Source organism: Pezoporus wallicus, unplaced genomic scaffold (assembly GCF_028554395.1).
Source record: "Pezoporus wallicus isolate ANWC-B61680 ecotype Strahan unplaced genomic scaffold, APGP_CSIRO_Pwel_v1 contig_5601, whole genome shotgun sequence".
NCBI classification, from domain to species: domain Eukaryota; kingdom Metazoa; phylum Chordata; class Aves; order Psittaciformes; family Psittacidae; genus Pezoporus; species Pezoporus wallicus.
In genome coordinates, this window is record NW_026642944.1 from 589 (window position 1) to 27,908 (window position 27,320).

At 36.3% G+C, this 27,320-nt stretch overlaps 1 protein-coding gene across 1 annotated transcript in view; it reads right to left on the reverse strand.

Annotated features, from left to right (window-relative positions):
* Positions 1–1,763: 1,763 nt before the first annotated feature.
* CPLANE1 (ciliogenesis and planar polarity effector complex subunit 1) overlaps positions 1,764–27,320 on the reverse strand; it is a 63,573-nt gene continuing 38,016 nt past the window's right edge. The window contains exons 28-52 of the mRNA XM_057433241.1: positions 26,945–27,105; positions 26,257–26,339; positions 24,800–24,868; positions 23,106–23,298; positions 22,265–22,522; positions 21,321–22,070; positions 20,269–20,432; positions 19,518–19,647; positions 18,598–18,652; positions 17,385–17,489; positions 16,811–16,903; positions 15,633–15,745; positions 15,197–15,395; positions 14,645–14,883; positions 13,753–13,846; positions 12,556–12,678; positions 11,131–11,149; positions 9,954–10,085; positions 7,984–8,149; positions 6,305–6,366; positions 5,719–5,883; positions 4,557–4,669; positions 4,131–4,214; positions 3,000–3,169; positions 1,764–2,312 (exon numbers count right to left, since the gene is read on the reverse strand). Of these exons, the coding sequence (XP_057289224.1) occupies positions 2,172–2,312; positions 3,000–3,169; positions 4,131–4,214; positions 4,557–4,669; positions 5,719–5,883; positions 6,305–6,366; positions 7,984–8,149; positions 9,954–10,085; positions 11,131–11,149; positions 12,556–12,678; positions 13,753–13,846; positions 14,645–14,883; positions 15,197–15,395; positions 15,633–15,745; positions 16,811–16,903; positions 17,385–17,489; positions 18,598–18,652; positions 19,518–19,647; positions 20,269–20,432; positions 21,321–22,070; positions 22,265–22,522; positions 23,106–23,298; positions 24,800–24,868; positions 26,257–26,339; positions 26,945–27,105 (3,881 nt within the window). The 3' untranslated portion in view covers positions 1,764–2,171. The remainder of the gene's footprint in view (positions 2,313–2,999; positions 3,170–4,130; positions 4,215–4,556; positions 4,670–5,718; positions 5,884–6,304; positions 6,367–7,983; positions 8,150–9,953; positions 10,086–11,130; positions 11,150–12,555; positions 12,679–13,752; positions 13,847–14,644; positions 14,884–15,196; positions 15,396–15,632; positions 15,746–16,810; positions 16,904–17,384; positions 17,490–18,597; positions 18,653–19,517; positions 19,648–20,268; positions 20,433–21,320; positions 22,071–22,264; positions 22,523–23,105; positions 23,299–24,799; positions 24,869–26,256; positions 26,340–26,944; positions 27,106–27,320) is intronic.

A 27,320-nucleotide genomic window follows, 5' to 3' on the forward strand; every position in this document is an offset into this window, starting at 1 on the left:
CCAATGCAGTTCTGCTACAAATCGTTAAGATGTCCCTGCACTGCTCTTTGTGTCATGGTTTGTGTGGCACAGGTACTAAATATCCGGCAAAGATAATCAGTCATTAAACCAATGAGGGAGAGGAAGGAAAGGAAGGAAATGAAGGAAAAAAAAAGGAAGGAAGGATTCACTGTATGGACACTATCTGACAGAGTGATTAATAAGTCTTCTGTGTGAAACTCTTTACATTTTCTGCTGAAAACCTGAACAACAAAGTCACACATAAACTACACACATCGAAACAATTCCACATCTTATTGGGCTAAAATGGTATTTTGTTCTATTTCTGTTGCTCAGTAGGATCACTGAACTCTGGAGTAGGGAGCTCTTGATATGCAATCCTGGATGGAGATCTGCATCACTTCTGCAGAGTGCATGCCATGCAAGTAAGGTCAGGCTGCATGGGGCTTTTAGCAACTAGATCTAGTTGAAGACGTTCCTCCTCATTGCAGGGGGTTTGGACCAGATAGCGTTTAAGTGTCTCTTCCAACCCAAACCATTGTATGGTTCTATTCAATGATCTGAAGAGTCTATGACCAAAAAAACGGGTGGCAAATGCAAAGCAGACTGTAAAACAAAATCAGGAGAAAGAATGTGAGTTCGTTAAAGAAGGAAATGGTATGCACCATCTTTCTCCTTTTGCAAAGTTTCAGCTTCTGTGGCTGCGTGGTTGCAGAGATTCTTGCCTTCGAGCACAAGCATTCAACTCTGCAAGACTTTGATTCTGAAATATTATGAAATAGAGCAACTAAAGTGTAAAACTTGCAGTTAGCAATTTTTTTCTTTTCTAAAAGAATGCAATGGTGTTAAGAGTTACTGGGTTTTGACTTGTTTGATCCTCATAGCTTCTAAGATAGCTGACATCTGGTGGTATTTCTTGTTGTGTATTTCAAAATTTCATTTAGAGACCGGCAGAGATAAAAGCCCTATCTGGTCCTCTGAGGAGACATATGAAAAAGTTTGATCTCTGGCCCCAGAAAGAAAAGTGTCATAGCAAAGAAAGCCTGGGTCTGTGGAAGCAGCAGGGTTGATAGGTATCTCCTCATCATCCTACTTCCTTGTGTCTGAGTGCTTCTGTACACTGGCTGCAGTGCAGGTCTGCCTGGGCACCATCTTCAGTCACAGCTCAAGCAAAGGGCGAGTTCAGTGCTGACCCCGTGGTCTTCAAACTGCCTCTCCGCCCTTGTATAGTGACTCATGACAGTATGGATCATCAGGCACTTGAAGAAAGGATTCCTCAGCACTATTAAATGAACTGCTCATTTGCAGTTTTTTCTTCCTTCACACTTTTGACTTCCACAAAAAAGTCAAATTTATTTACTATGAAAAGATAAAAACTACTGTTGTTGGGAAAGTCACCGTGAATACATCTGTTTAGGCTACCACAACTAGTTGCTGGCCACTGAACATATGGGAAAATTTTCTACCAACATCTGGGGGATGCCAGAGGAGCTCTAATACAACAGCATTACAGCAACATTTTTCTTTACCTCAGTAAGTACTTGCCCTTAGTGTCTTATACCGGTGTCTGTTTCCCTAGCAGAAGTCTGTATCTCATTTACTGCTGCATGACTTCTTGTATGTCTGCCAGTCATTCAAAATCTTGAGATTTTTCTGAAATATTGTACAAGTAAGCTGGGTTTAAAATACCAGGGTAATGCATGTGCACGTGTGCAATCATATGGGTACGCAATAATTGCACTTGGTTTGTAAATCAACAGGAATCAGCAGAAACTAATTTTTATTAAACCAGTTTATCACAAAACATTAAGTAACAAAAATAAGTTCATCTGTAATGATGTTAAATATTAAATACAAAGATAAACCAGTTATATAGTGCTCTTAAAATAGAACTTTTTATGTGTAAGTAGCTGACACAGAAGTTCTTGTTTGAGACTGCTGGTCTGCATTTATCAATGATATTTAGTTCTTGCGAGTGGAAGACATACAGAAAGCAAACTACATGTTAAAGAACTGAATTTCACGCAGGCAAGACTGAAAGCAGTGAGAGTTTCTGTGCTGCTTAAGAACATCACTAATGCAAGCCTCAAATCCATTTTAAGTAGAACAATGAAACCAAACTCCAGCAACTGTTCAGAAACCAAACTCCAACAACTGCCGAGACATTTTTTTCACTTGTCTTCCACATCAGCTACCATAGCTTCAACCGCATCCCAGTCCAGTTTGCTGAGGATACTTCCTGTGCTTTCAGAAACATCATCGGTGTGAACAGTGCCAAGAGGAGAGAAACTCACAGGATGCAATGAAGAGGCCTATTGGAGGAAAAGAACATTAGCTGAATCACTGCATATCATTTATGGACAATGCCTCTGCATAGCCAGCAAAAACAATCTCATTCTTTTCAGAAACGTCCTAAACAAGTTATGTATCTGCATTTATGTGTAGGGCCTACAAGAAAACTGGAAAGGGACTTTGTACCAGGGCATACAGGCATAGGACAAGGGTTAATTCTTTGCTCTGATGGTGGCGAGGCACTGGCAGAAGTTGCCCAGAGAAGCTGTGGCTGCTACAGCCCTGGCAGTGCTCAAGACCAGGCTGGACAGGGCTTTGAGCAACCTGGTCTAGTGGAGCATGTCACTGCCCATGACTGGGGATTGGAACTACATGATCTTTAAGGTCTCTTCCACCCCAAACCATTCTGTGATTATTCCACAACAAATATATTTTCCTGTTTATGCACTCCCACTAGCCATCTGTTGCCTGGACAGACAACATGCCTCTACAGTTGTTACAAAGAACATTCATTTTCAAGGCTCAAAAGACCTGATTTTGCTTGTAAAGACAAAATGTAGTTCTGTTGAATCACCACCATTTATATCCCCCTGTATCTACCCCATCCACAGGTTTTGAACAGAGATCCACATTTTAAATAAAGCAGAAGTAAACAAAGTATTAAATGGCAAGTATCAGATCATTCCCAGAACAAGCAGACATTCTACCTGAAACAGGGAGTCATGAGTATCTCGAAGTATTCTTTGGATATCATCAGGCACAGTCCAAGGGCTTACTATGTCTCGATCAGTCTCTTGATCAAGATTTTCTGTCTGAACTGTGGCGGCAAGGTGTGGATGCCTTTGTTTTGACGTTCTGCTGACTCTGTATTCAGCAGCTGAGGAGAAAACAAGCCAACCATGGCACTGTAACATTTCTTGCTGTTTACTTCTGCATGTCTTGAAATTTCTTCAAGAACAGAAGCTCCGAGTTCTAAGAACTGAAGCGGTGTGAAAACATGTGAAGACCAGCATGATCTGTTGTCTTGAACTAATGCTTCATGCTCTGAACTGTCTTCCAGACAAGTGGACACATGGAATACAGAACATGAAGTGGAACAGGACTATCCACAGTGCCTACAGCATGCAGGCTCTGTAGTGCAGTCCTCAAAAAGGGATATTGATACATTATTTGTCAGAGGAATAAAACTATGTAAATTCTGGATTAGTGCCTCTTAGAAGACATGGAACTTCAGTGATACCCTTAGCAGTGATGGTATATACCGGAGGATCTGATACAAGAAGGTGATGTTAAATCAGGAAAAGGACACCCTGCATTTAGAGCTTAAAAACAGAATATATGGAAAGGAGAAGAATGACTTTTTCACAGCTGTAGAGGTGTGAAAATCTCACATCTCTTCAAGAATATGATTAGGAATAACATTTTATGCGAACAAATTTTTGTGGATCCAGACCTATGGAGATAGGCACAGGGAAAAAAAGATTACTAAAATCACAATTTTTTTTAAAAAGTTCAGTCATAGATTTTTCCACTCTGTGACAAAATTACATCTTAAACAGATACTGTACAAAGTGAAACTCAGAAAGTAAGCACTGCTAGAAAGGTAACAGAGAGGCAGAATATTTGTGTACTGTACTGCTAATTAACTTTCTCTGTGTGTTTCAGCTGAACAAAGGAAAAGTCCTCTGTCCCTCATGACATCATAATGCCTGTTTTAGTATTCTAAGGTCTACATTGCATAAATTCTACCCAGGATGTTTTCTGAAATGTGTTCGCTGTCTTGTTTTCCCCGTCCTATGTAGCTGAACAGCACTATGTCATTGCCCTATGTAACTTACAGTGTCTAGAATTAACAGGACAATTTGCAGCAGTTTTCATTCTTCCTCTGGAAGCACTTTTCTGAAGGAGAGTACAAGCTTTTCCTGGAAAGATAAAGAAAGCGTTTCCTCTATTAGGTACATCAGATTGAAACTACACAAAAGATGCTTCAGAATATTCATTTGTGAACTTGCTTCCTGGATTATACAGTACTCTTACTATGCAAATTAAGCTACTCTGGATTTAGAAAGAGATGATAAGGAAAGGTTAACTCATAACCTAGCAGACCAATGACAGCACTGTGACAAAAGTCTCAAAGACAGGAAGTCTCCAGGATTATTAATCTGACTTTCTACATAGGTATTAAAGCTCCTCCCTCCCAAAATCCTGCAGTAAATTAAAGATTATCTCCAGTTTGTGCTTTTTTAATGAAGTTCTGTACTTACCCCTGGAATGTGTTAAACCAAGAGATGGAGTGAAACAGCGTACTTTTTGCCCAAAACTGAGTTTGGCAGCAATTCTGTTCCTTTCTGACACAACAGAACTGTTTGGATGCCCTCTACAAGAAAAAAACAAAGCCCAAATACTTACTACTGTCTACCACAGAGCATTCCCCCACACAACTTAGATCTAACAGGTTTTATTCAGATGAGGCAAAAAGACCACAGAAACCTCCTTCAGCCCACTTAGCTGAGGATCAGCAAAACACGCTGCCTGTGGGGCCAGTAAGTCCCACCAGAATCAGAACTGCTCGCAATCACAGTGAAGACATACCAAATTGGCTTTAAAAAGAAGCAGCCCACAAAACTTAAAAGTTATTGCCATTCCTAAGGTAGCTTCCTGCAATGACATTCCCTAGTGCTTCTGATTCTGGCAGGGCTGATGTACTTAAACTGCCCTCACAAAGTTCTGCTCTGTAACTTCAATTATTAAACACAGATGAAGAAATACTTAAGTTTGGAAGTTACAGGATTATTTGTTTTCCTATTATTCTGGAAAACATAAAATAGTATGTAGAAGAGGAAACTGCAGTATACACCTGGCTTACATATACACACATGACATTAATGCCATCAAACAGAATACATCTACCAATTTATAATACTTGTAATATCATCTCCTCAAAAGGCAATAAGCACCAAAGTGCAAAAGAAAGAACAATTTCTAGGTAATGAAAAAAAAAACTAAAAAGGAAGACAGTAAACCTAGCGTTTGCTGAACTCAAATTAGTCTGTATGCATGGACAACAGTATTCTTATTTGCTTCTTACTTGTTACTAGATGCTCTTCAGATCATTAACTATGTTCCTGGCTATAGCCCAGGGCAATTGCTTTTGAGTGGAATGGGTTAGGACACTGATTACAGCTCTGACCCAAGTTGGCTCTGAAAAGCATTTTTAAGGTTCCCTCCAAGACTATACTAGTGGATGGAAGAAGACTGGTACAGGAACTTAAGACACCTGTGATACAAAGTGTATCTTTGATTCTGCCAGAATATAAAGCCTCTCTCAAGCTAATCCTGTACCTATCAGCTTCAAATTGCAGACTGACTTGAAGTGTGGTAAAGACAGCAATATATTAGAGCAGGTTTAACACTTAAAGTTGTTACCTTTTAGCAGGTGCCATACACCTTTTTTTGTACTCTTGAGGTGATCTTGTCTTTGACAGTGCTCTATGTTCATTTGCAGTTACCACCACTGTTTCAGATAACATTTCATTCATCAGTGAAAGTGCTTGTGATATTCTTACATTGTGATGTTCAGTTAACAGGGCTCTGTGGAGAAAAAAAGTATTACAGATTACCTTATGCCGTCAGTTAATTGCAGATGACTTGTGACTCTTGTAAGGTTATATGCTAACCAGAATAGAACACATTTTTGCACTTTCAGAGGAGATATCCTAATTCTTCTAAGCTCATCAGCAAAAAGCTAAAACATTTATTAACAATGGGTTTGTCAGTATGAATAAGTCAATGTTGGGGGAATAAAAAAAATAAAGAAAAAAATCATATCCAGGAAGTGAAAAATAAAGTCAAAGGATGAAATCTGTTCTGAGTTTTCTTAAATCATAAAGCAAATATGGATTATTTATGCTTCTGATTGAAATGTCATTTATAGCTGAAGTATCATAGATAGCTAACCTGGAATATTAATAAAGAAACAAGAATACAACAAGTTACATTTCTAGAAACTTACTTGTGTTTTTCTTCTTTCATCTTCTGGAAGCATTTAATATCCTTAGAAGTAAGACTACAATGCTGTGCAAGAAAGAATAATAATCATTAACTTATCACGTATTTCATTGCAATCTCTCACTCCTAGAATGTACACCTATTCGACTTGACAATTACTGTTTAAGACACTCTCCCGAATGAGCAACAATATGAAAGCACATGGTCCTATCACGAAATTCAGGTAAGACTGTCTCTATAACTTTTCAGTCTCCAAAAATATACTGAAAGCTTGCAGCCACACCTTCCATAGCTCATTAACACTAACATTCCTAAGGAGGTGTCAAGCTCAGTTTCAAATGGCCTCACCTTCAGTTTCCTAAAAATCAGTGACATTCCTAACAGTAACTAATTTAAAAAAAAGAGGGTAAGGTTACACTTTGACCTGTGTTTGCTAGTGTACCATTTTTTTAATGCTTTCTTCTAAAAATGAAATAAATAAAAAAAAAACTACCAAAAGCTGAGAATCCATCTAATGATTTCCAGAAGAAAAGCTTGTAACAAAAGCATCAAATATATATATGAGTTGGCAACAAAGGAGAGGGGGAGAAGCAGGACACATTTTTCCTGAATCACTTCTCTCTAAACATGTACAGAAAAGCAGCCAGGTTCAACTCTAAAAGACTGTTTAATACCAGGAGAAAGGCTTTATTCCATAGATGAGATCTGTTACTCTTTCTAAAGTGAATACAACTATATTACTTAATAACAGAAAACTTTTGCATGTTACATGCTTGTTGCCTGGGAGTCAAAACCGGCATAGCTTCATCATGAAAGAATTTACAGCATACCCTGCATTCTGCTGATGATCAGAAAGTACAGGGACGTATTTGCTGTTGCTAGGTCTCACGTCCTGTACCCCTGAAGCTTTCCCTGACTCAGCAGTGTCTTTTCTGGTTCCGAAAGATATCCAGGTGACAAATGCATATTTTAAGACTTAACACTGATTGGGAAAATATTTCTGAACTACATTTGTACTTCCACTTCCCCCCCCCTTGGGTTACTTCCAGCACAGTGTAGATCAGAAGAAATACATTAGGCCACAAACATATTTTTACTAATTATACTTAAAACAATTCTTGGAGGGAAGGCACTGTTTGCTGAGCCTGTATTGAAACCAGCCTTCAATTCTAACATCTCTGCTGACACTTTGGTAAGTGCATACACTTATGTCTGTGTGAATGACAAGGATGGCTGCTCTCAGTATCCTGTTGCATTTGTAAAGGATGTTGGCATCTGAACTTCACCTTTTAAATTCATTGAGGGTTTTAGGGAGGTGCAGGGGCAGTTGAAACAAGATGTAAACACATCTTTATAACCCTTGTAGTTACCACTCCCTGACAAAATACAGCTTTTATCCATTATATGTTACAGCTTTATCCATTACAGTCAACGGACTGTACTTCCTGAATCTAGAGCTGGGGAACAGGTTGTATTTGCCACCTGCAGTGAATTGTCATTACCGCAACCTGGTATATTTGCTTACTGATCACTTCTGAGACAACTAAAGATGGTTCCAATAAAACCAACATTAAAATAGGAAAAAAAAAAAAAATCACCAACAACTTTCGTATTTTCTAACCTGAACAATCAATACTTGTAAAATACAGAACGATTACTCTTCAAGATATCCATTATTCCTACCCCATTCTTTCTTGGACTGAATGGATTATGCTCTTTCTGTCTTTGTTCATCCAGTTTCTTCACATATTCTCTCATTCTTTCCTTTCGCTTTCTTTTCATCCATGCTTGTATCTCTTTCTTCTCCTTTTCTGTTTTTTGAGAATGTCCAGCAGCAGAATCATGAACCCTGAGAGCAGATGTAAATGGGAAATAATCTAGCTCATTCTCTAAACTGCAAGCAATTGCAGCTACACATAATAATAAGAATATTGCAATTCCTTTACAATTCTAATTCAGCTGAAAGCATAAGTAATAAAAAATGGAGAAATTTTCTTTTGCAAAACTTTACTTTACAAAATCCTGCCACACAAGTAATTTCCAAGATTTTTCCCGTTTTTTATTTGTCAACTACATTCAGATAATAGGACCAAAGCTTTAAAGTGCACCATCTGTTATTGCCTTTATAGGATTAATGGGACAAAACCCCTGCAAGTCACTGTGCTTTGATCATTAGTTTTAAGCACATACAAGTATCTAAGAAGAAAAGACAACCAGTGAGATTGTCATCCTTTTTGCTCCCTCCTGTCAATCTATGAGCTCCTTCACATGTCTATCTGTTCAATGTAATTTTAAAAACACTAACTCAGAATATTAACAACAGAAAAGCACAGCCAGTAAGAAATGCTAACATAACTGTATTCTCAGAGTTCTTCAGAAATATTTACGAATTCATCTTGCAATTGTCTTTAAAATAAGCAGCTGGGAAATACATGTTTTCTTCACTGCAAAACTGGAAGTACTGCCCCCCAAATTTACAGATTTTTCCAAGACAAGTGTTTCAATTATAAACGTCTCATTTTTAAACTTCTCTCACTTTCAAGGCTGGCAGGTACTAATAATTCCAGAAACAAAAGAAGATATGATTGTAGAAAAATAAGGTATCTTTAGTAGCTGTAAGTTCAACTGAAAGCTTATGGACTGAAGCATTAAAGTCCTCAGGGAATTACAACTTTTGACACATCTGAATGTGATTTACTTTATGGCAATAGGAAGTGTCATTATCAGAAGTGTTCACAGTCATGTATGAAAGTCAGTAGGTGAAACTGAGTTGCATTTAGGTCTTTGGTCAGGTTTGATTAAATACAACTTGAACACATTTCTGAAATTTTTAGTGATTTTGAAAATATTCATATACTTGCACAAAACAGCTAGCAACATTTAAATGTTGATGTAGTCATTACTATCGTGTTTGTAATTCTCAAAGGATAGCAAGGATATATTGATCTGTGCAGAGATTAAAATGTGAAGCTCTTGAGCTCCTTCACCAATCTGAATAAATCTTAGAACATGTAAACCAGAGCACTACATTCTACTCAAATCAAGTCATTAGAACATCCTGAAATAGGTATCTTAAACTGGTGTGAACTGTTGCACTAATGCAACAGACTGGCATCCTAAACAGCTGTATTTTTGTCTTGTAAGCAACTGATACCACAAACAACAGTAGGAAACAGCTGTAATTTCAACCTATCTCAGGAAAGAACACAGCTGACTTTGTAACTGACAGTCAGGAAGGTGTAGAAACCTCCAGCAGGGAAGGGAGCGTGACAAGCTGGAGACTGGGGCTAGAAGGTTCTGAAGCTGCTTTGCCACTGACAGGGAATTTCTATTTTATCTTTTAGAAGTCTCCAGTCACCTTGGCTGAACTGAATTTCCTGTATATAGAGAGCTGTGCTCTAGCCTATACCTGGTAAAAGATGAACAAGCAAGTAGGAAGGAAAGAATTTCAAAACCAAAATAATAAAAATGTAATTAGTACATTTGACAATAATAGCTGTAAAATAGCTATTAAACAGTTTTAATACTACTCTAATTAACATCAAGTTAAATTACGTGCTTGTTTCCATTGTTTACAGGGTATGAACTATGAGAAGAATAAACAGAGTTAAAATTATTTAACTAACATATAACAAAAAGCAGCCATGGTTTACCTGGAGATATTCTCAGCTTGTAGTTTTGTAAAGCCCAACTCCAAAGGAGAGACATCACCTTTTACTACAAGATCAGTAATGATATCAGTAACACCACTCAGACCAGTAATTTGTAGAGGATCTTCTAAAGGGCTTAAAGTCAGGAGAAAAAAATTGTTACAAATTTAAAGTAGAACATGGCTGTAAGAAGAACAAGCTAAAATCTTTCCTGATGCAGCAAACTCCTCGACTGTTAACAATGTGCAGTTTAACCTGTCTATTTCTGGATTAACCTGGAGGAGGGGGTATACTTGTGTCCTCCTGCCTACAGGTCCAGGGCGACTGCCTGCGAAGTTTGTCAAGCCTTGCCATGAGCTGGACAGAGGAAAGTTTTATGCTTAACAGGAGAATATTCATGTCATTTAAAGAGAAGCCTTTGGCCTGAATATTCTTTCCCCTACATCTCACTATGCTAATACACACAAGCAAAACCTGGGTATGTGTGTAGCTGTCTTAAAAAAGTTACCAGCCACCACCTTAGCTTTCCTGTCATCCTGTACACTTCAGCCAATAATTAGCCTCACAAGTGTGAACGGGACAGAATGAGTGAGCTCTAACTAACATCAGGGGTACTGCAACAAAATGGCTTTAAGTAAACCAGCCAGAAACATGGCCCCATCCAGAGCTGAAATGCCTGACCTCCACTGGGGTGCATGAACATGGCTGGCCCAGAGGAGGGTGAGCCTGGCAGGCCAGAAGACCAGGAGCATCCACAGAATGCTTCAGTCTGTTGTTCTACCCTGTTCATATGGTAACACTTCCAAAACTTTCTGGTGATAGCTGGCCACAGTAGATGACTATTAGCAGCCGTTACATATCCTTGCTCAAAAACTAGTGCTTTGCACGTACAAGAAATAACACATGCACACAGACAATAGCAGCATCTATATTAACAGCTCTGTTACTCGTAATTAGAAAGCAACTTTGAATGCTAACACAGCATTTGCATGAAGTAAATTTAACAGGCACTACAGAAGTCAGAGTAAATGCCTGAAATTAATTAATAAAAAGGCTTCCATTCAGTCTGAAAATGAATGCCTAGGTTTTTACATAAGTGATGGTTCCACCTTGACGTCCGCTTTTTGGTCGGAGTTTAAAGTAAACAAAGTTTCAACAAAGCCAGTATCAAAATACATACCTATCACATAGATCTTTGCCTGAAACAGAAACAGCCTTTGTTATTAAAAGTTTTGCACTTACAAATTAGTAACACAAGTTAAGCAGCCTATAGGATAAAATACAGAAATATATCAATCTGAATATGCTAACATTAAAAATAAATTAATATTGAACATAAGTTTAATGACCCAAGAGAGCACGTCATCAAGTGCTAGGTTAATATGTAGTCTTCAGAGAACGTTAACAGCTCCCTGACGGACATGGATAATTTTGTTAGGAAGATCACTCTTGTCAGTCTTCTGCCACAATCAAACTAAGGTTATCAGTTCCAACTGATTGGAAATTATAGGCTCCAATAAGCTATACCATGTTCTATGGCAAATTAACAATTGCCATTTACTTGAAGAAGCCAGACTGCAAACTCCTGGAATTCAGGAAGTGCAGCTGAAGAGCAGTATGGATGTCTTGGAAGGAAGAGCATTATTATCCTTCTTAACCCAAATTCCACTCTGAAAATATTATAGTTGCAACTCAGTATCACCTACAGTTTTTTAGCTTGCAAGTAACAAGTTTATACTGCAAGAGAGAACTAAGTGTATTACTGTTTATAAAATTCATCTGTGCGCGCATGCCATTTGAGAGTCACTTCTGCTGTATGCAGATATAGGAGTTGTGTTTTAAAACCTTTTAAGATAGATTGCTGCAAATGTGAGTGGAAAATGTATGTTCACCTGTACAAAGTACGTATCACTTAGAACTTAAATGTAAGCAATGCAGGCAACGTGCAGACAAAAGACGACACACTACATTTTTAAACACACGCAATAGGTTGCTTGCATAGTGACGATTAATGCTACTGCAGTCTTCATAATTGCAAAAATAATTTACTGTCAGTTTGCAAAATGAGATGAGACCACAAAAAATAATGCTTTAGGACACAACCAGCAGTTACTGTATAGTGATATAAAACAATTTATTTGCTGATGTGGGTTGAATTTAGTTGAGATTTCACCTCTCTAGACACAGGAGGAAGGTACAATGGTGACAAGAGATGACAAAGACAGCTTCGTGAAGAAGCTATGAGTGTTTTGTGGCACAGTGCCTGTTTATATTCAGGTAGACTTCAGAAATAATTACATATCAGCACCGTAATGGGTTTCAGAAATAGACCTAAAGTTATTAATTTTTCCTCAATGATGGTTAATTTGAGTGCAAGTATAATTCATGGCTAAACTGTTTTAAAAGCTGAAGTGATACTGCTCTGCCATGGAACATATGAACACATTATCAATATACATCCATGAAGCCATTCTAAAAGAAAACTGATTTTTATGAGCTCACTAGCATTGCGTATAACAGCAATGAGAAAGTATTACATTGGGAAGAAAAGCTTTACTTATTTTTAAAGGGAGAAAAAGGCAAAAATAAACACTGAAGATTATACCAGAAGATGACTTTGTACTACTGTGAAATCTAGAAGCAGAAGCTGCAGAGGCAGGGGAGTGTGCTTCCAATGCAGTATAACTGGGTCCAGGATATTGCAGGTTTAAGCCCTCCTTGTCATGACCTGTAACATCGGCAAAAATCATGCCCCTCAAATAATGCTCAGATTATGTCAAAAAATATAAAAATATAAAAATCAAAGAACCCAAACCAAACAGTAATTAGTGTAAACCAATGGAAAAAAAAACCAAAAAACACAAAAAAACAAACCAAACTCCCCCCTAAAAAAAACATAAATCAAAAAATCCAAGCAACAAAACCCTACTACAACACATAAACTATTCCTCACATTTGTTAGTGGCACAGTTAGTTTATCTTAACAACCTGAACCAAGATGAGTTGTGCTTCACTATGACAGGGCACTACCGGAGCTGTGATGCATGCACCCGTCCCATACAAAGAAACAAAAAGACTAAAATCTTAAGTTGATCTGTGTGAGGCTAATGAGTATCTTAAACAGTCCTACATATAAATCACAGCCATGAGTTGGTTCTACCACTTGGCTTTGTATTAACTCTGTAAGTAGATTAGACTATGTTTTGGTACGAATGTAAAATGGACCTCACGTAGGTACCCCTTCTATGCTCCTCCTTGGCACAGTACAAAAGCTATAAGAAAATAGGTCCTATACAGTCAATTGTTACACAAACAATAAACTACTCAATACATCAGCTCTAGCAAACACTTCAGCTTCTGTAAGCTTTTATTAAAATCAGCAGATTTTACAACTAAATAGTCACTGAAGATTCATGAAGAAAGTTTCTTTATATACACAACGAAAACTGAAGATAACTTTCATGTCATTTAATATCAACAAGCAAAGCACTTATAAGCACCATGATTTGATTTTATGATACAACAGAAATAGGTACTTATGTTTAAAACCTGTTAACCAAGTGCCGAATCATGGTTTTGGAAAACATCAAAATACACAGATATTTCCAAATGCATTTTTGTTGAAGCAGTACCCATAATAATCATATTCTCTACCTTTGATTTTCTTTCTCAACTTTCTGATTTTTGGCGCATATTTCAATAATGCCTTTTGGGACTGCATTAAATTTAAGTGTAATTAAAAGTTAATCAACTTTAATATTCAATTGCAAGTTTACTATCCTTCTGTTAACTGAACACATACCGTCTTTGTTGATTCTAGCATCTTCAGAGAGTGAAGGATGAGCACCAAGGTCTGAACTGGCAGCCATTTCAAAATCTTCTATCATCTTCACTAGCTATAAATGAAACCCAAAAACTAAGTAATGATACTTTTGCATGGTATTTCTGAGACTTGCACCTCAGACATTCATGTAAAGTTCACTTTTAATACATTTTTTTTCCTCAGAATCTTACACATAATATAATGGAGTACCCTATCTTGGTTCAAAACAAATAAAATTGTTCAGGAATCAAAGTAGCTCAAAGTAGGTTCACTTCATCTGAAGATTTTAACCTGGATCCTTACTCCTTCTCTTCACCACTCAGAACAACCCCAGCGCTTTCAGCCTCTCTTCACAGGAGGGGTGCTCCAGTCCTCTGATCATATTCTTGGCCCCCATCTGGACTTGCTCGAGCAGCTCTGTATCTCTCTTGTTTTGGGGGCCCCAGAGCTGAATGTAGTACTGCAGGTGGGGTCTCATTTTATGAAATAAATAGGAACAGGTTCCAGAAACAGTTACATATACTGCAGAGGTACAACTGCAGAAATCTTTGCCAAGAAGATCTACTGCCCAGATTGAACTTTTGTGCTGTTCCATTTTCCCAGTTGCAGAGAAACTAAGTATTCTATCCATTCACTCAGTATTCTACGCATTCGCTGAGATAATCACAATCCTGGACAGCATTGTATGTAACCATGTCAGCCAGCAGATATAGCACAACAGGTGAAAGAACTGTGTATTCCTCTTGATTTCTCTCAACAAAGGCTAATCAGATGTAAACGTATATCATTCCAAGATTCAGATTTTGCCTTTAGCTGAAAGAAGTTACAAAATAAATTGTTTCAGACACAAGAGTTAGCAGTCAGAACTCACCTGTTTGGTATTTCTGAAATCCTCCTCCATATTTTCTGTAATGCTCTGTAATCTCTGTAATTGCATATCCATTTCTTGCTGATTTGTGGAAAAGTATTCTTTACCAGTTACTTTGGATGGAAGCCCTGAAGAGGGAGCTCTGTCATCTTCATGTACTATGTTCCAGGTTACACTATCTATTGCAGAACCTGGCTTATCTTCCTTTTGCACTTGGCTTGGTAAATTTTTCAGATGATTGTCTTGGAAAAAGAAAGAAAAAGAATGCACTGACATTTTTGAATGCTGGTGCAAAAACTGCACCAAATTAACTTCACTGTTGGTGGAAACCTGCAACCATTTAAGTGACTAGGCATAGCTATGCTACACCTAATAGCATGTTTTAGGAAGCAGGAACCATTGCAAAAGAATTTAAATGTGTAAACGTTTTTACATATAAGGCTAAAAAAGCAGGAGGTGAGTTGGAGAAAGGCTGCAGGCTTTCTGTGGCAGATAACGGTGTTACAATGAAAGTATATATCTCTTTTTTTCTGATTTAAAAATGAAATGGTTTACCTTTCTTCTGAAGCCCCTGGGGTGGAATTGCATTAGTAACAGATGATATCATGTGATGAAGTTTTTCAGTAGGTGGAATTTCAAGCTTATCATTTTGCTGTGCAGTAGCTGTCTCTTCTGCAGAGTTGGGTATTACAGGCAAATTGTTAAGTATATCGTTGTCTTTAATATCAATCACACTGATATATTCATGTTCACTCTAAAAGAGAAAAAGTTTATGAAGAATTATGTGGTATGCGTCTTGCATACATTAACCACCTCCTGTGATTACTTCTTACCAGACTGAATTGAAAGGCTTTTTGTTTTGCAGACAAAATAACTACAGTCTACCTTACAGTATTATACAGCTGACTCATTCGGATCAGTCAATTTATGAGGTAAGACAAACAGTACACTTAAAATTTTTTTCTATTATTATGTACATTGGACCACTAACCAAATCAGGTGCATCTGACAGAAAGCATGGCAAAGGCGTCTCATTCACTTCAGTGGGGAATCTCTGGTTTAAATACATGTCTTGTACTGGTATCTCAGGGACACTAGACATTTCTATGAGAAAAGAATAAGTCATGTCATATTTAGAGTAAAAGCCACAAAATTTCAGACAAACTATTTGGAAACAGGTCCACATTCTAAATGGTAAGAAAAGCTTGGTAAGTATTTCTTCTAAAAAACAGACGATGTGCCTTAATAGATTTAATGTTCGCTTCTAACAATAAACCAGTAAATTCTTTGGTGACAAATTAGCAGAAAAATAATCAAAAGATTAAAACCAGAGCAACATACTGCAGTCTAAATTGCTTTTCATTTCCAATTCCCTCATGAATATACTAAAAAAGTGTATTTTTATTTGATCCAAATAAATGATACTACTTGGCAAGAAAGATCTCCAATAAACTATCTGCAAAGAAGTCGTGATGTAGTAAAATATTCTTCCAAATGGAACAACACTTGAATCCTAAAAGAAAGGAAAAGTTAATATGCTCACTTGGTATTATAGGAAAAATACTTAGCTACTGAATTACATGTAGTACAATTCATCAAAGATTTATAAAACGGGGGAGAAAACCAAAATAAATCTTTCTTAGCCCCAAATCAAACTTACCTTCTATTTTTTGTTCTACAAACTGACCCAAAAGATGACTAGTTGGGAATAAAATTCCTATTTGAGACTGGAACATTGTTACCTGGCATATAGCTATTACACAATTTACCATATGCATGGAACAACTGTTTAATTAGCTGAGCTACTACAGCTCAATTTCATGTGGAGCAGCGATCTGTCTCAACATCCCACTTATCAAGCCATTTGGACTACATAACACCAACTCCCCAAGATGAACCAGCACTAAAACCAAGCTAAAATCCACAAATGTAATTCCTCATAAAGGAAAACAAAAGCACAGGTACAGTGCTCCATGAAAAATTCCAGCCAAACTTTTCATAGTCTGTATTATAGTTATTTCACAGCTGGTTTTGAGAAGTAGATAAATTATCATACTCTTATCTATATCCTGCATTAAGCTATCTCATTATCAAAACCCACGTTAAAATAGCAGTATTTTTGCATAATTCCACAAAACTAAATGAAGTAGAGAAAGATTGAAGCCACACCTGACACAGGAAGAGACATGACTGACTCATTGTTTTGAGATTCAGAAATTTCATTTCCAGCACTGACTCCAACATCCTGATACGATTTGAGCACTGGATAAGAGGAAAAAAAAGGAAACAAAACAAACACAAAAAACCCCATGAATTTAAAGAAAGTAAAGACACAGATGGCGTTACCTGAATGGACATTCCTAACTTCCTAGCTCACAACCAAAGTTGGGGGGAAAGAGGCAGGGGAATAATTTCAGTGACATACTGTCTGAAATGCAAAGATAAAAGTCCATCTGAGGTACAATGAGCTTTCAGAAAAAGTTACAGCAGAACTGACTTAGAGAAAGCATGTGGAGACTCTTACATGAGTACATCAGTAATATATTTATTTCTTGTAATTTTAATGTAAAATTGTGTGATTTATCAGTATCTTCTGGTTTAAGACTTTTTGAAACAAAAAGGAGCATGAAAAACTACTTTTCCCTTTAAAAAACTTCACTTTGGAAACTGAGCAAATACTTCAATTAACAAGAAGCAATACCAGAAATAGTTGATTGCTGCAGGCCACACAGGTAACACTTACATGGGTCAGTACTTGTACTTGCATCTTGAGTTTCTGCTGTTTTTTTTCCTGTAGAAGCTACGTAATGCAGATCCGCTGAAACAGTAATTGCTTCCCCCTTGGTGTCTAAAATGTGATAATACACAATAGGCATCTACAAATAATGCAAGTACTATAAATCTATAAAACCAGTAATACCAACTCAACACTAAGGGCTCCAACAGATTTTTCTTTGCATTTCTGACAGACAATTTTAACCTTTCCCTAAGCATATTTCATGAACGATTTTAAGAAAAGTCTGTACTACCTGCTTTGTGTGAATATGCAGCTGTACTAAAACCTACAATGTTATGCTGAATTAATATCAAGGCTTAGTCTGGACATGTGATTTTTAAATTAGATATTTTAGTATGTTGTACAATAACAATTTGGTCCATATTTTTAAAAGGGAGAAATATTTGACATTAATATCTTTCTTTCTTTATTGGTGTTTCTATAGAGATTTGCCAGCCAGTATTTCTTCTAATGCCAGATTTCAGAGAATGGCTTGCATTTTGTCCTCTGACAGAACTAAATATTGTGCTGAATTAATGTACTAAAAAGAAGCAAATCTTTCTATAGGCACTGTTTTTATTTTGCAAGCTAGAAATATTGTAAACATTCAGTTTCTTTCAAAAGAGCCTTATATTTTGTGTAAGTAGACAAAATTATAATAAAATAAATATATTTCAAAACCAAATTATTTAGAATTTAAAATCATTATTTACAGCATTCTTCTAATAAATCGCATTAACATAAATCACATGAACCTAAGTCACTGTGAGCCATAGTTACTGAAATTCACTCAGCATACTGTTACTATTTTGTGAAGTCTGTTGTTTATAAACATAAATGCAAGATTATCACTGATTTTTAAAAGAACCTAACATACTTCTATAACGTTCATGAGAATTTCTCTGAACTTACAGATAATTGATAGAAGATCTTAAATTTGCATGCATCTCTCTCCACACCAGTAACTCAAAAATTGACTATCCCACCAAAAATCTGAGTATCTGTTATACATCCTGAAAGGTTTTGCTCATGTTCTGGGGAAAGATCTCATAAGCCATCACACCGTATTACCCACCAACTGCACAACTTGATGACTGCAGAGTTTTCCTTTGAAATTAAACTTCTGTTCCTTGACTTAGTTTATTTAAGCACACAAAGCATTAACAAGAATTGTACTTGCCCGTTGAAATGAAAGAAGCATCTTGAAGGTAAGAAGCAGATTTTGCTTCTTGATCCTAATATAAGAAGAAAAATAATTATCTTAAAAAATAGTTCCAATGCCAATTAAAGGCTTTCTTGATGCTGTTAACTTTCCAATATACCCCGTTTGAGTAAAGACTGGGGGAGGATCATTATAATGTACTTTGCTTAACCCCTTTTTAAATACTTATGATCCATTCCAACTTAGTGGAATTACTGATTATGTAACATTCTTCCCCATATGTACCTTGGGAGTCATGTGCAGTAATAAATTTATCTGTTGTACTATAATTAACATCTCCCACATCTGATGAGGCTCTGAGAAATAGAGCCTGATGCTCCTGAGTACTGATCTAGGTTTTAATCTGGTAGTGTTCCAGTTTGAAATCTGATACTTGAAAGGTTAATCCCTAAATATGTGAAAAGACAGCAGAAATGCCTAGGCAAACAGTAGAACTCCATAAATCAAAACCCTGCTTGATGAAGACCTTCTGAGTTTCTTGGCTGAGAGAAAGCCGAGAACTCATGCTCCCCATACTCTCTCTTGTACTGTCACAATTTAGCATCATGTGAAAAGAGTAACATCTGAGTCATCTGCCCTAGCACTACTAGGCTAAATATTTATTTATTTAAGCAATTAGTGTTTGTGTATATATTCATTTTAAATGTACATACACTCCAATATTCTACCAAAATAGCCATGTTCATGTCCCAGGCAAAACAAGAGCAACCTTGGAATACTTTATAAAAACAAATCTCTTCTTTACAGGAAATGCAAGACATACAGTGTTTCTAGGCTACAGCCTGAAGGAGATTTACACAACTGTTTTGGTTTACAGCTTCCGGCTTCTTTCTTTCTACTTAATACTTGAATGGAAAATTAAAAAAATATTTGTATACCACAGTCCCTGTTTCAACAGCCATCACTGAATCACTGATACCGATGACAGAATCATCTGGACGGAAGGACACACTCTGTTTCTTCTTTTCCTCCTTCTCTTTCATGTGTATCTTATCACGCCTCTTTTGTCTGTCAACATATTAAATACAAATAAAAATAACAGCACTGAAACAATAAAAGTACCTATCATTTTCTAAGAAATATTACTGTTAAGAAATATATAATGAAATGGACGAGGCCTTGGGTGATATGATTTTGCATGAGGTATCCCTGCAAGAGGGTTGGAACTAGATGATCTTAAGGTCCTTTCCAACCCTAACTATTCTACGATTCTATAAAGATGGAAAAGACAAACATAACCAATTCAGAAACAAAGCCTATATCTTTATACTGAAAGAGGATAACCCTTGTCAAAAATTACTACAGTGATGACACTCAGTACAGATGGTAGCTCGTTAGGATTCACTGGGTAAGCAGCAAAGCACTTCATAAACAGTATACAGCAAACAGCCACAAACCACAGGTACCAGCATGTAAATCATTCCCTCTCGAAACTTCTTCCTATCAGCCTGGTAGCAGCAACAGCCCCTTCATATCCTTCTCCTGCCGAGTCATTATTAATACTTACTTTTTCTTTTTCTTCTACTTTATTTGAAGCTTCTGTAAAAACTCCCACTGATTTCAAAGCTAGAACATATAGGTTACCAGTAAGTCTTTCAAAATAAAGACCCACTTTAAAAGTTAGCTTGCCTTTTTCTATTATTCTGCATTCTTAGTTCAAATGGTTCAACGTCAGTTTTTAGTAACAGAATAGGTTCACTTCGGTCTTGTCCAAAGGAAGTACTGGGCACAGTATTATGCTGGTGGCATTGCTCAAATGCAATGAGATCTTGAAGTGGAATGAGTTTTCGTGCCTGAAAATATTAAGAGAAAGAAGCAAATTGAAACAATGCACAAAACAGGAGGGGGACACCAGTCAGACTGGATGAAAATTTTGGATCTCAGTTATACAAACATCACCCCCATAGCTGTTTTAGAAAGTGAAAATGTAACATGAACAGCATCAGACCAGAATCTCAATGAATGTGTATGTGTGTAAACTATATTCTGAAAGTAAGCAAAAAAAAGGGTTGGACTAGATGACCTTCAAAGGTCCCTTTCAACCCAAACTATTCTATGTTTTTACATGAATTTTCTTCACAGAACATATTTCACTAATATTTGCATATCTAATGTATGTAGTTGAGGATGACGGCAGGAACCATGCGATGTAGACAAGGACTGAAGGAGCACCTGTCAAGGAAAATCGCTTCCACTCCTTTCAACTGGAATGCATATGTCTATTAGAACATTTCCCAAAACATCAAATTTTGAACCTGAAGGTAAGGTTATCTTTTTAGCATTCCATTTCTGCCCTTAAAAAAAAGAGAATTCCTTACTGCATTCTTTGTATTTCTGGAAATAATTCTATTTATATTTCTGCAACAGCAGAACTGCATTTTGTCATGTAAGTATTATGCAGTTTTTTAGACACTAAACTCCTATATTCAGTACTAATTCAGGTGACTGTTGATGAATGATGGAATGTGGACTCAATCTAACATCATTAAAAATATTTCCAAGCTTGCACCATGCCCAATATTGACATGCCAATAAACAGGTACCTTAGTTACAGATCCCTTCTGGCAGCTGTGTCAAATGCTTCCAAATTCCACAGTCTGGAAACATTAACTTATTTTTGATGAATAAAAACCCAGAAACGATAAACCCCCTACAGTTTAGAAAAACATTAAATCCAGTACCTTATTTTTTTGAGGTAAATTAGCATGGAGTAGCGATATTCCTGTGTGCTGTAGTGTTTCTCTGCAGTCAGTCTGCTTTGTTGCAACTTTAAAAGGTAATAAAGTAGTAGGGATCGGCTGCCTTACAACTGGTAGAACTCTAGGTACTGGGTCAAGTTGCAAGTGCAACAGTGGAATACCAGCCAGGTTCTGAGTGTTCAGTGCTTTGCCCATATTTACATCTGCAGAGAATTGCTGCTGAGGTGAAACTTCTTGCTGTCCTTCAAACTGATCTAGATTCAGATGTTTGTGAGGTGCCTCATGCACTGCTTTTGCCCATCTTTTCTCTTCCCCAAGCATTTGCCTTGGGATCTCAGGGTCGTATCTATCCATATTGAAACCTTCTTTTGCCTTACTCCTTCTTGGTGTGATTGCCGACTGATGATTCCGTAAGGAATCTGGTGAACTCCAAGCCACTCGTGGTACTGGCGGTGGTCCTGCAAAAGCTGGTGACATTTCAATTGGACGTAGAAATGCTGGTTTGCAATGATAACCTGATTCAAGCTTAAGCAAAGGAAATCCATTTGAGTGATGCAGGTTTTTTTCAACAGGGAAAAACTTTGGTCTTCTCTGGATGTCTGTGGAAGGAGCTAGGAGATGAAGTGGTTTAGTAGGTGCTGAAGAATGAAAACCTTGAAATGGTGGCATAAATCCCATTTCTTTGCTGTGATTTTCGAACAGGCCTGAAGAAACATTCGCATCCAGATGATTCTAAATCAGGAAAAGGAACAAAACAGCATTTACAAGTGCCTTGATGTAGCAACCATGCACTAAATATGCACAAGAATTTTATACATCTTTTTGGCCTATAGCAATCACTACAAAAATATTTCATAATTTAGCAGGACAGATAACATGTCAGACATACAAAACAGTCTTCATAAACAACACTATGATATACCTACTTTCATATAGCCGTTGTGGCTTTCATCACTTGAACTACTCCTTAGTTGAAAATCAGAGCTCTTTTGACCAGGTTTTCCTTTATCTTCTTGAGCAGGCACTTGTGTTTTCAGAGAGCCATTGCTTTCTGCACTGTGTGCAGGTTGGCCTCCTTCCAGGGGAACAGACTGATGCTGTTGCAAAATTTGTTGCACATTTGGCAGGCTGGCAAAGGATGACTGCACTATTTGCATTAAACTCAGGAAGTTGATTTGTTGTAGCTGGATAAACACACACAAAGTTAACACTGTAAACAACAGGAATATTAGCAAAAATTCTGTCTAGGCTATGTTATAACCTGTTCATCATCCTATTAGTATAGGTAACAAAATAAGAAACATAGGTAACAAAATAAGAAACATCCTCAAGTTTTAATAATGATCCACTTGTATGATTGTTTATTGCACTGGACATTAAGACATTAATTACCTGCTAAAGTAAGACAAATTCCTTCACCTTTTTGTGAAGTTTGAGTAAGTTCAAGGTTACATAAAACTGTTCCAAGGTACTAAAAAAAAAATTAAATCTTAGTATAGCTGCAAAGTTATCACAGCTTCAGAATTTTCCTAATTAGAGCACACTGAATTCTGTGAAATAAAACACACTCAAATTTTTATTATTATATTACTTATTTTCTCGAGTCAAAAGTAACAGTCTGAAATAAGTTCATAGTAGTTTATGTGGAACTCATAAGTTCTGAAGAACTACGCACAGAATACCTTTAAACCAGTCATCCTCTCCGTTGCTTTAAATAACATAGTTTGTATACTGTAAAAACTATTTTCAATAACAAGATTCTCTCACCTGAACTAACTTAAACATTTCATCTTGGAGCATCTGCCTGACAGTTCCTGATGTGCTTAGTTTCTCTTCTGTAGGGACTTCTTCCTTGACTTCTTGCTTCTTTGCAAAAATGGAAGTAGCAGAGGCAACACTTGACATAGTTGACACAACAGTCTGAGAAGGCTGATCATCACTTAAACAAATATCTGTATTACTTAAGAAGGAAAAGAAAAAAACTATGAAAAGCATTCATAGGCAGAACACCTATATGAGGCTGCCTTAAGCTGACTCAGAAAATTTTAAAGATACCTTAATTTTTCTAAAGCATAATTAATCTCTAGGAATAATTTAGTAATTAACACTGCACAATCTTGACTGGACAGCATGCACGATATCTTCTTCCTAATACTTCCTAATATACTGAATGAAAACCAGTAGTAAAGATGTAAATTCTACCCAATATTTTAGTCACGAGGCTACCTGAAATGTTATCTTCACTAGATATACAGGCAGAAAACAATGATATGACAGAAAGACGACAGGCTAGTCAAAAATCCAAACAGCTGATGGAAAATGGAGAAGGACATTATTAACTGGAGTAAGAGAAACAGCATATTAACTTTTACTTAAATAACTGAATGTGGCTTTATATATTTGGAATTGAAAATCGTAACAAAATTTAAGATGAGAAAACAACTGAAATAACTTGTACCAGACAATACAATATATTGTATTTTTTCAGAGATAATTAGATATTTCAGTAGGCAAAGACTATTAAGTAGTGAAGTCCTTAAGTGAAGAAGAAATTGTTAGAATTTACATTAAGTTACAAAGAAACTGAATGACTTTACCTACATCAACAGAAATTGACCCAAAAGACATTTCTCTATTTAAGAAAAATGCTGTCATTGCTATGTTACAGGCAACTTTCGGAGTATTTTTCTGCAATTGAACAGGATGGCTTCCAATCATGTGAAGAAACATAAGCATAAAGCAGTGGCTAATGAGTAATACTGAAAAGGTTTTGGGTATGTAATGCGTGCGAATAGGCACAAGAAATATTCTGGAAGACAGAATGTGTAAACATGGTCCCAAAGCCTAAAACTTTGAGAATTTTACTTTTTTTTTCAAGCTGACATGAAAAATTTAAGAAGGAGATGAGATTAGAGACATGTAAATGGAATCCAAAGTGACATATAGTCAAGATCTTCCTCTAAATGGAAAGAGCCCATAGAAGACCATTCCAGAAGCGGAAGTCTGAGATTAACTCCTGATTCCTTCTCCCGATTCCAACATTCTCTGTTTACAGAAATGTAATATATATTTATGTGTATCTAGCAGTTACTGTAGGACAGATACATATTTTAATAATTTAATTAAAATATGAATAGGTCTATTATGCTACTGTTTCAGTGTTTTACACAACAATGTACCTTCTATACATACAATGATTCTGTCTGGAACTAGGAAACAAAAGTATTCCCTCAAAATCTGGTAGTTCTGAGTTAACCTGTTTGATTCATTTGATAGTCTGCACAAGAACTATGAGTATATTATCCTCAATGATTACAGTACAAAAATGTTTCAGCAAATGCCACTTAATACTACCACTTGAAGGTACAACATACTAAATTTGCAAATACTTTGTAATGAAACCTATGTATCATGTTACTTTAGCCTGAAAATTTATATAAAATATTACAGTTTTATCTTACCTGGGATATTCTGCATCTTCTTCTAAAGAAAACAAGTGAGAAATGGTGCCATTGACAACCTCAGTCACGCTACAAGGAAAGAAAAAATGAGTGCTGTAAATACTACAATAATTTGTTACGCTGTTTATTTTCATTTCATGTACATTTATATACATATGGGGGTGTGTATATATATAAAGCCTCCCAAAAAAAAGAATTTGTACGAGATAGAATACCTGAAAGCTACATCAGAGCTATACTGATCTGTATTGCTTCAACTACCATGTTATACTGCAATTTGACCTAGCAAATATTGACATCTGTGCTTTATCTCCCTAGCAATAAGAAACCAACTCAAACAAAAGCACTGAAAAGGTTCTATTCAACACAAACATGAGGGAAAAAACAGGTTGATCTGAGTTGGCAAAAGAAGAGAAAAATCCAATTTAAGCAATGCTGTTAATATCATTACAATCTGCCTTCCTAAAAACCAAAAGCCAGTATCGCAAGAAATCCTTGGGTATCATATGCGCAGTTATTTTTGTTTCTCTCAAAAAATACACCATTTTAAAACAGTACAGGACAATAAGTCCTTCCGTTTAAAATGTTTTCATAAACATTATGTATATACAGGAATTTTTACTTATGTGCCATCACAATTACTCAGATTTTCTAATCCTTAAAACACTCAGGCACTGTATATCAGAGGAAAAGTTTTCACTACTACAAATTTAGAGGAATCAAGAAGAAAGCTAACTGAAATGATAAAAATAGGTTGATACTTTTCTGTCATTAAAACACATGAAAAAATTTCTAAAGACCAAGATTCTGTATGGTAAACATAATGGACGCCATGTTTACAGAATACAAAGTTTCTTCCCTTGAAAAACTTCAGAGAAATCATGTGAACAGTATTCCATTCAAAAGATGATTTGTCTAACAAGTTTATGGAGGTTTCCCATAATTTAATACACCTTTATAAATGTAGATATATTTCAGAACAAAATTTTAAATTTTTAGATTGTACAAAATACCTCCTTCCTCCTTTCAGGAGCTAACAAGTTTACCACCCATATCCATTTTTATCTCACCTTCTGCTCCTAGACATCAATCTCTCTTTCTTCTGTAACATGTAACAAATTAACTGTTAATTAGAGTAAGAGATCCCCACCTGTCTTTAGCCTGAAGATGCTGCCCCTATTCCAGCTCTGGAGAATGAACTGTGTATGTGAAAGCTTTTCCAGTTATTCTCTATCGTTTCCCCAGATATAACATACACATTCCCCAAACCATGCCTCTTGTATTTGATCACTGTTAAATAATTGCTCATCCAGCCAGCATTTTGTATTGTGAAATTTGTATTTCAATATGTGAAATAGATGACTTCAGTTTTTGTGTTTGTTGAGTTTTGCCTAAAAATTTAAAGTAGTTTTGTTAAAGTTAAAAGAGAAACTAAAAAAAAATAAAAATTCTCTCACACATTCTCTTCAGCCTTCCCTTCTGTTGTTTTTGCCGTATTTTGATCTTCCTGGGGATTATCTACTTCTGAAAAGGAGATCTGCTGGAATATAAAAACATGCATATGGACTTGTAAATTTTTATATCGACCTTCTGCTTCAATGAAGTATTACTAGCCTAAGGCAGACATACTTTTGCTTGATCAGCCACTTGAAAAAATATGACTGAAAAATAACCAAAATTACATACTTGTCAGAGCACAGCTACAGATCAGAAATAGATAGCCTAATGATCCACCTGGGAATCTTTCTTTCTGAGTCATTATTACAATTTTTCATTTTGAAATTCATATCCATAAAGTACCCTGGAAAAACACTCTGCTAATCTCACACCCCTTAGATAAAGATGAAAATGCAGAAAACCCAATTTATTTTTTTATTTACCTCCTTTTTTATATGTGTATGCATACATAATCTTATATATTTATTTGTGGTGTTATACACTATATTGATTTAATATAATTTACATGTAATTGTATGTACTGTGTATCTAAGCATACATGTGGTTTTACAAACAGTGAATTTGTTTTCAAAAGGGCTCACAGCAGATCTCACTTTACTACTATTTAATTACTTGTGACTTTTATCACTGATTGAAGCAGGGAAAAAAAGAACCAATCCTAAATGCTTTAAGTCTTCAATTTCTTACTTGCATTGAGGAATACAGGGTATTTTGAAAAGAGCATTCATAATAATCTGATACTCCATGCAAGAGACAGTAACTTGCCTTTTCTCTTTGGTGTTCTATAGGTTTGATTTTGACAGAGCTGGTGGAGCTCTTTGGAGTTTCATATGGCTCGTCAAAGAACTCTATAAAATAAACACAATTACTCTAAGTCAGAAAACCACATGACATACAGCACTGTTACGTGATTTCTATCAACTAATCAAATGAGCCTACATTTTTCTTTCCCACAAAGACAAAGGGACTGAGCAGTGCCTCAGAAAATTCAAAGCTTCTGTTCTAACTAGTGATGATAAAGACATCAGAAGGAAAAAAAAGACAAAAAAAGCTTATTTTCACA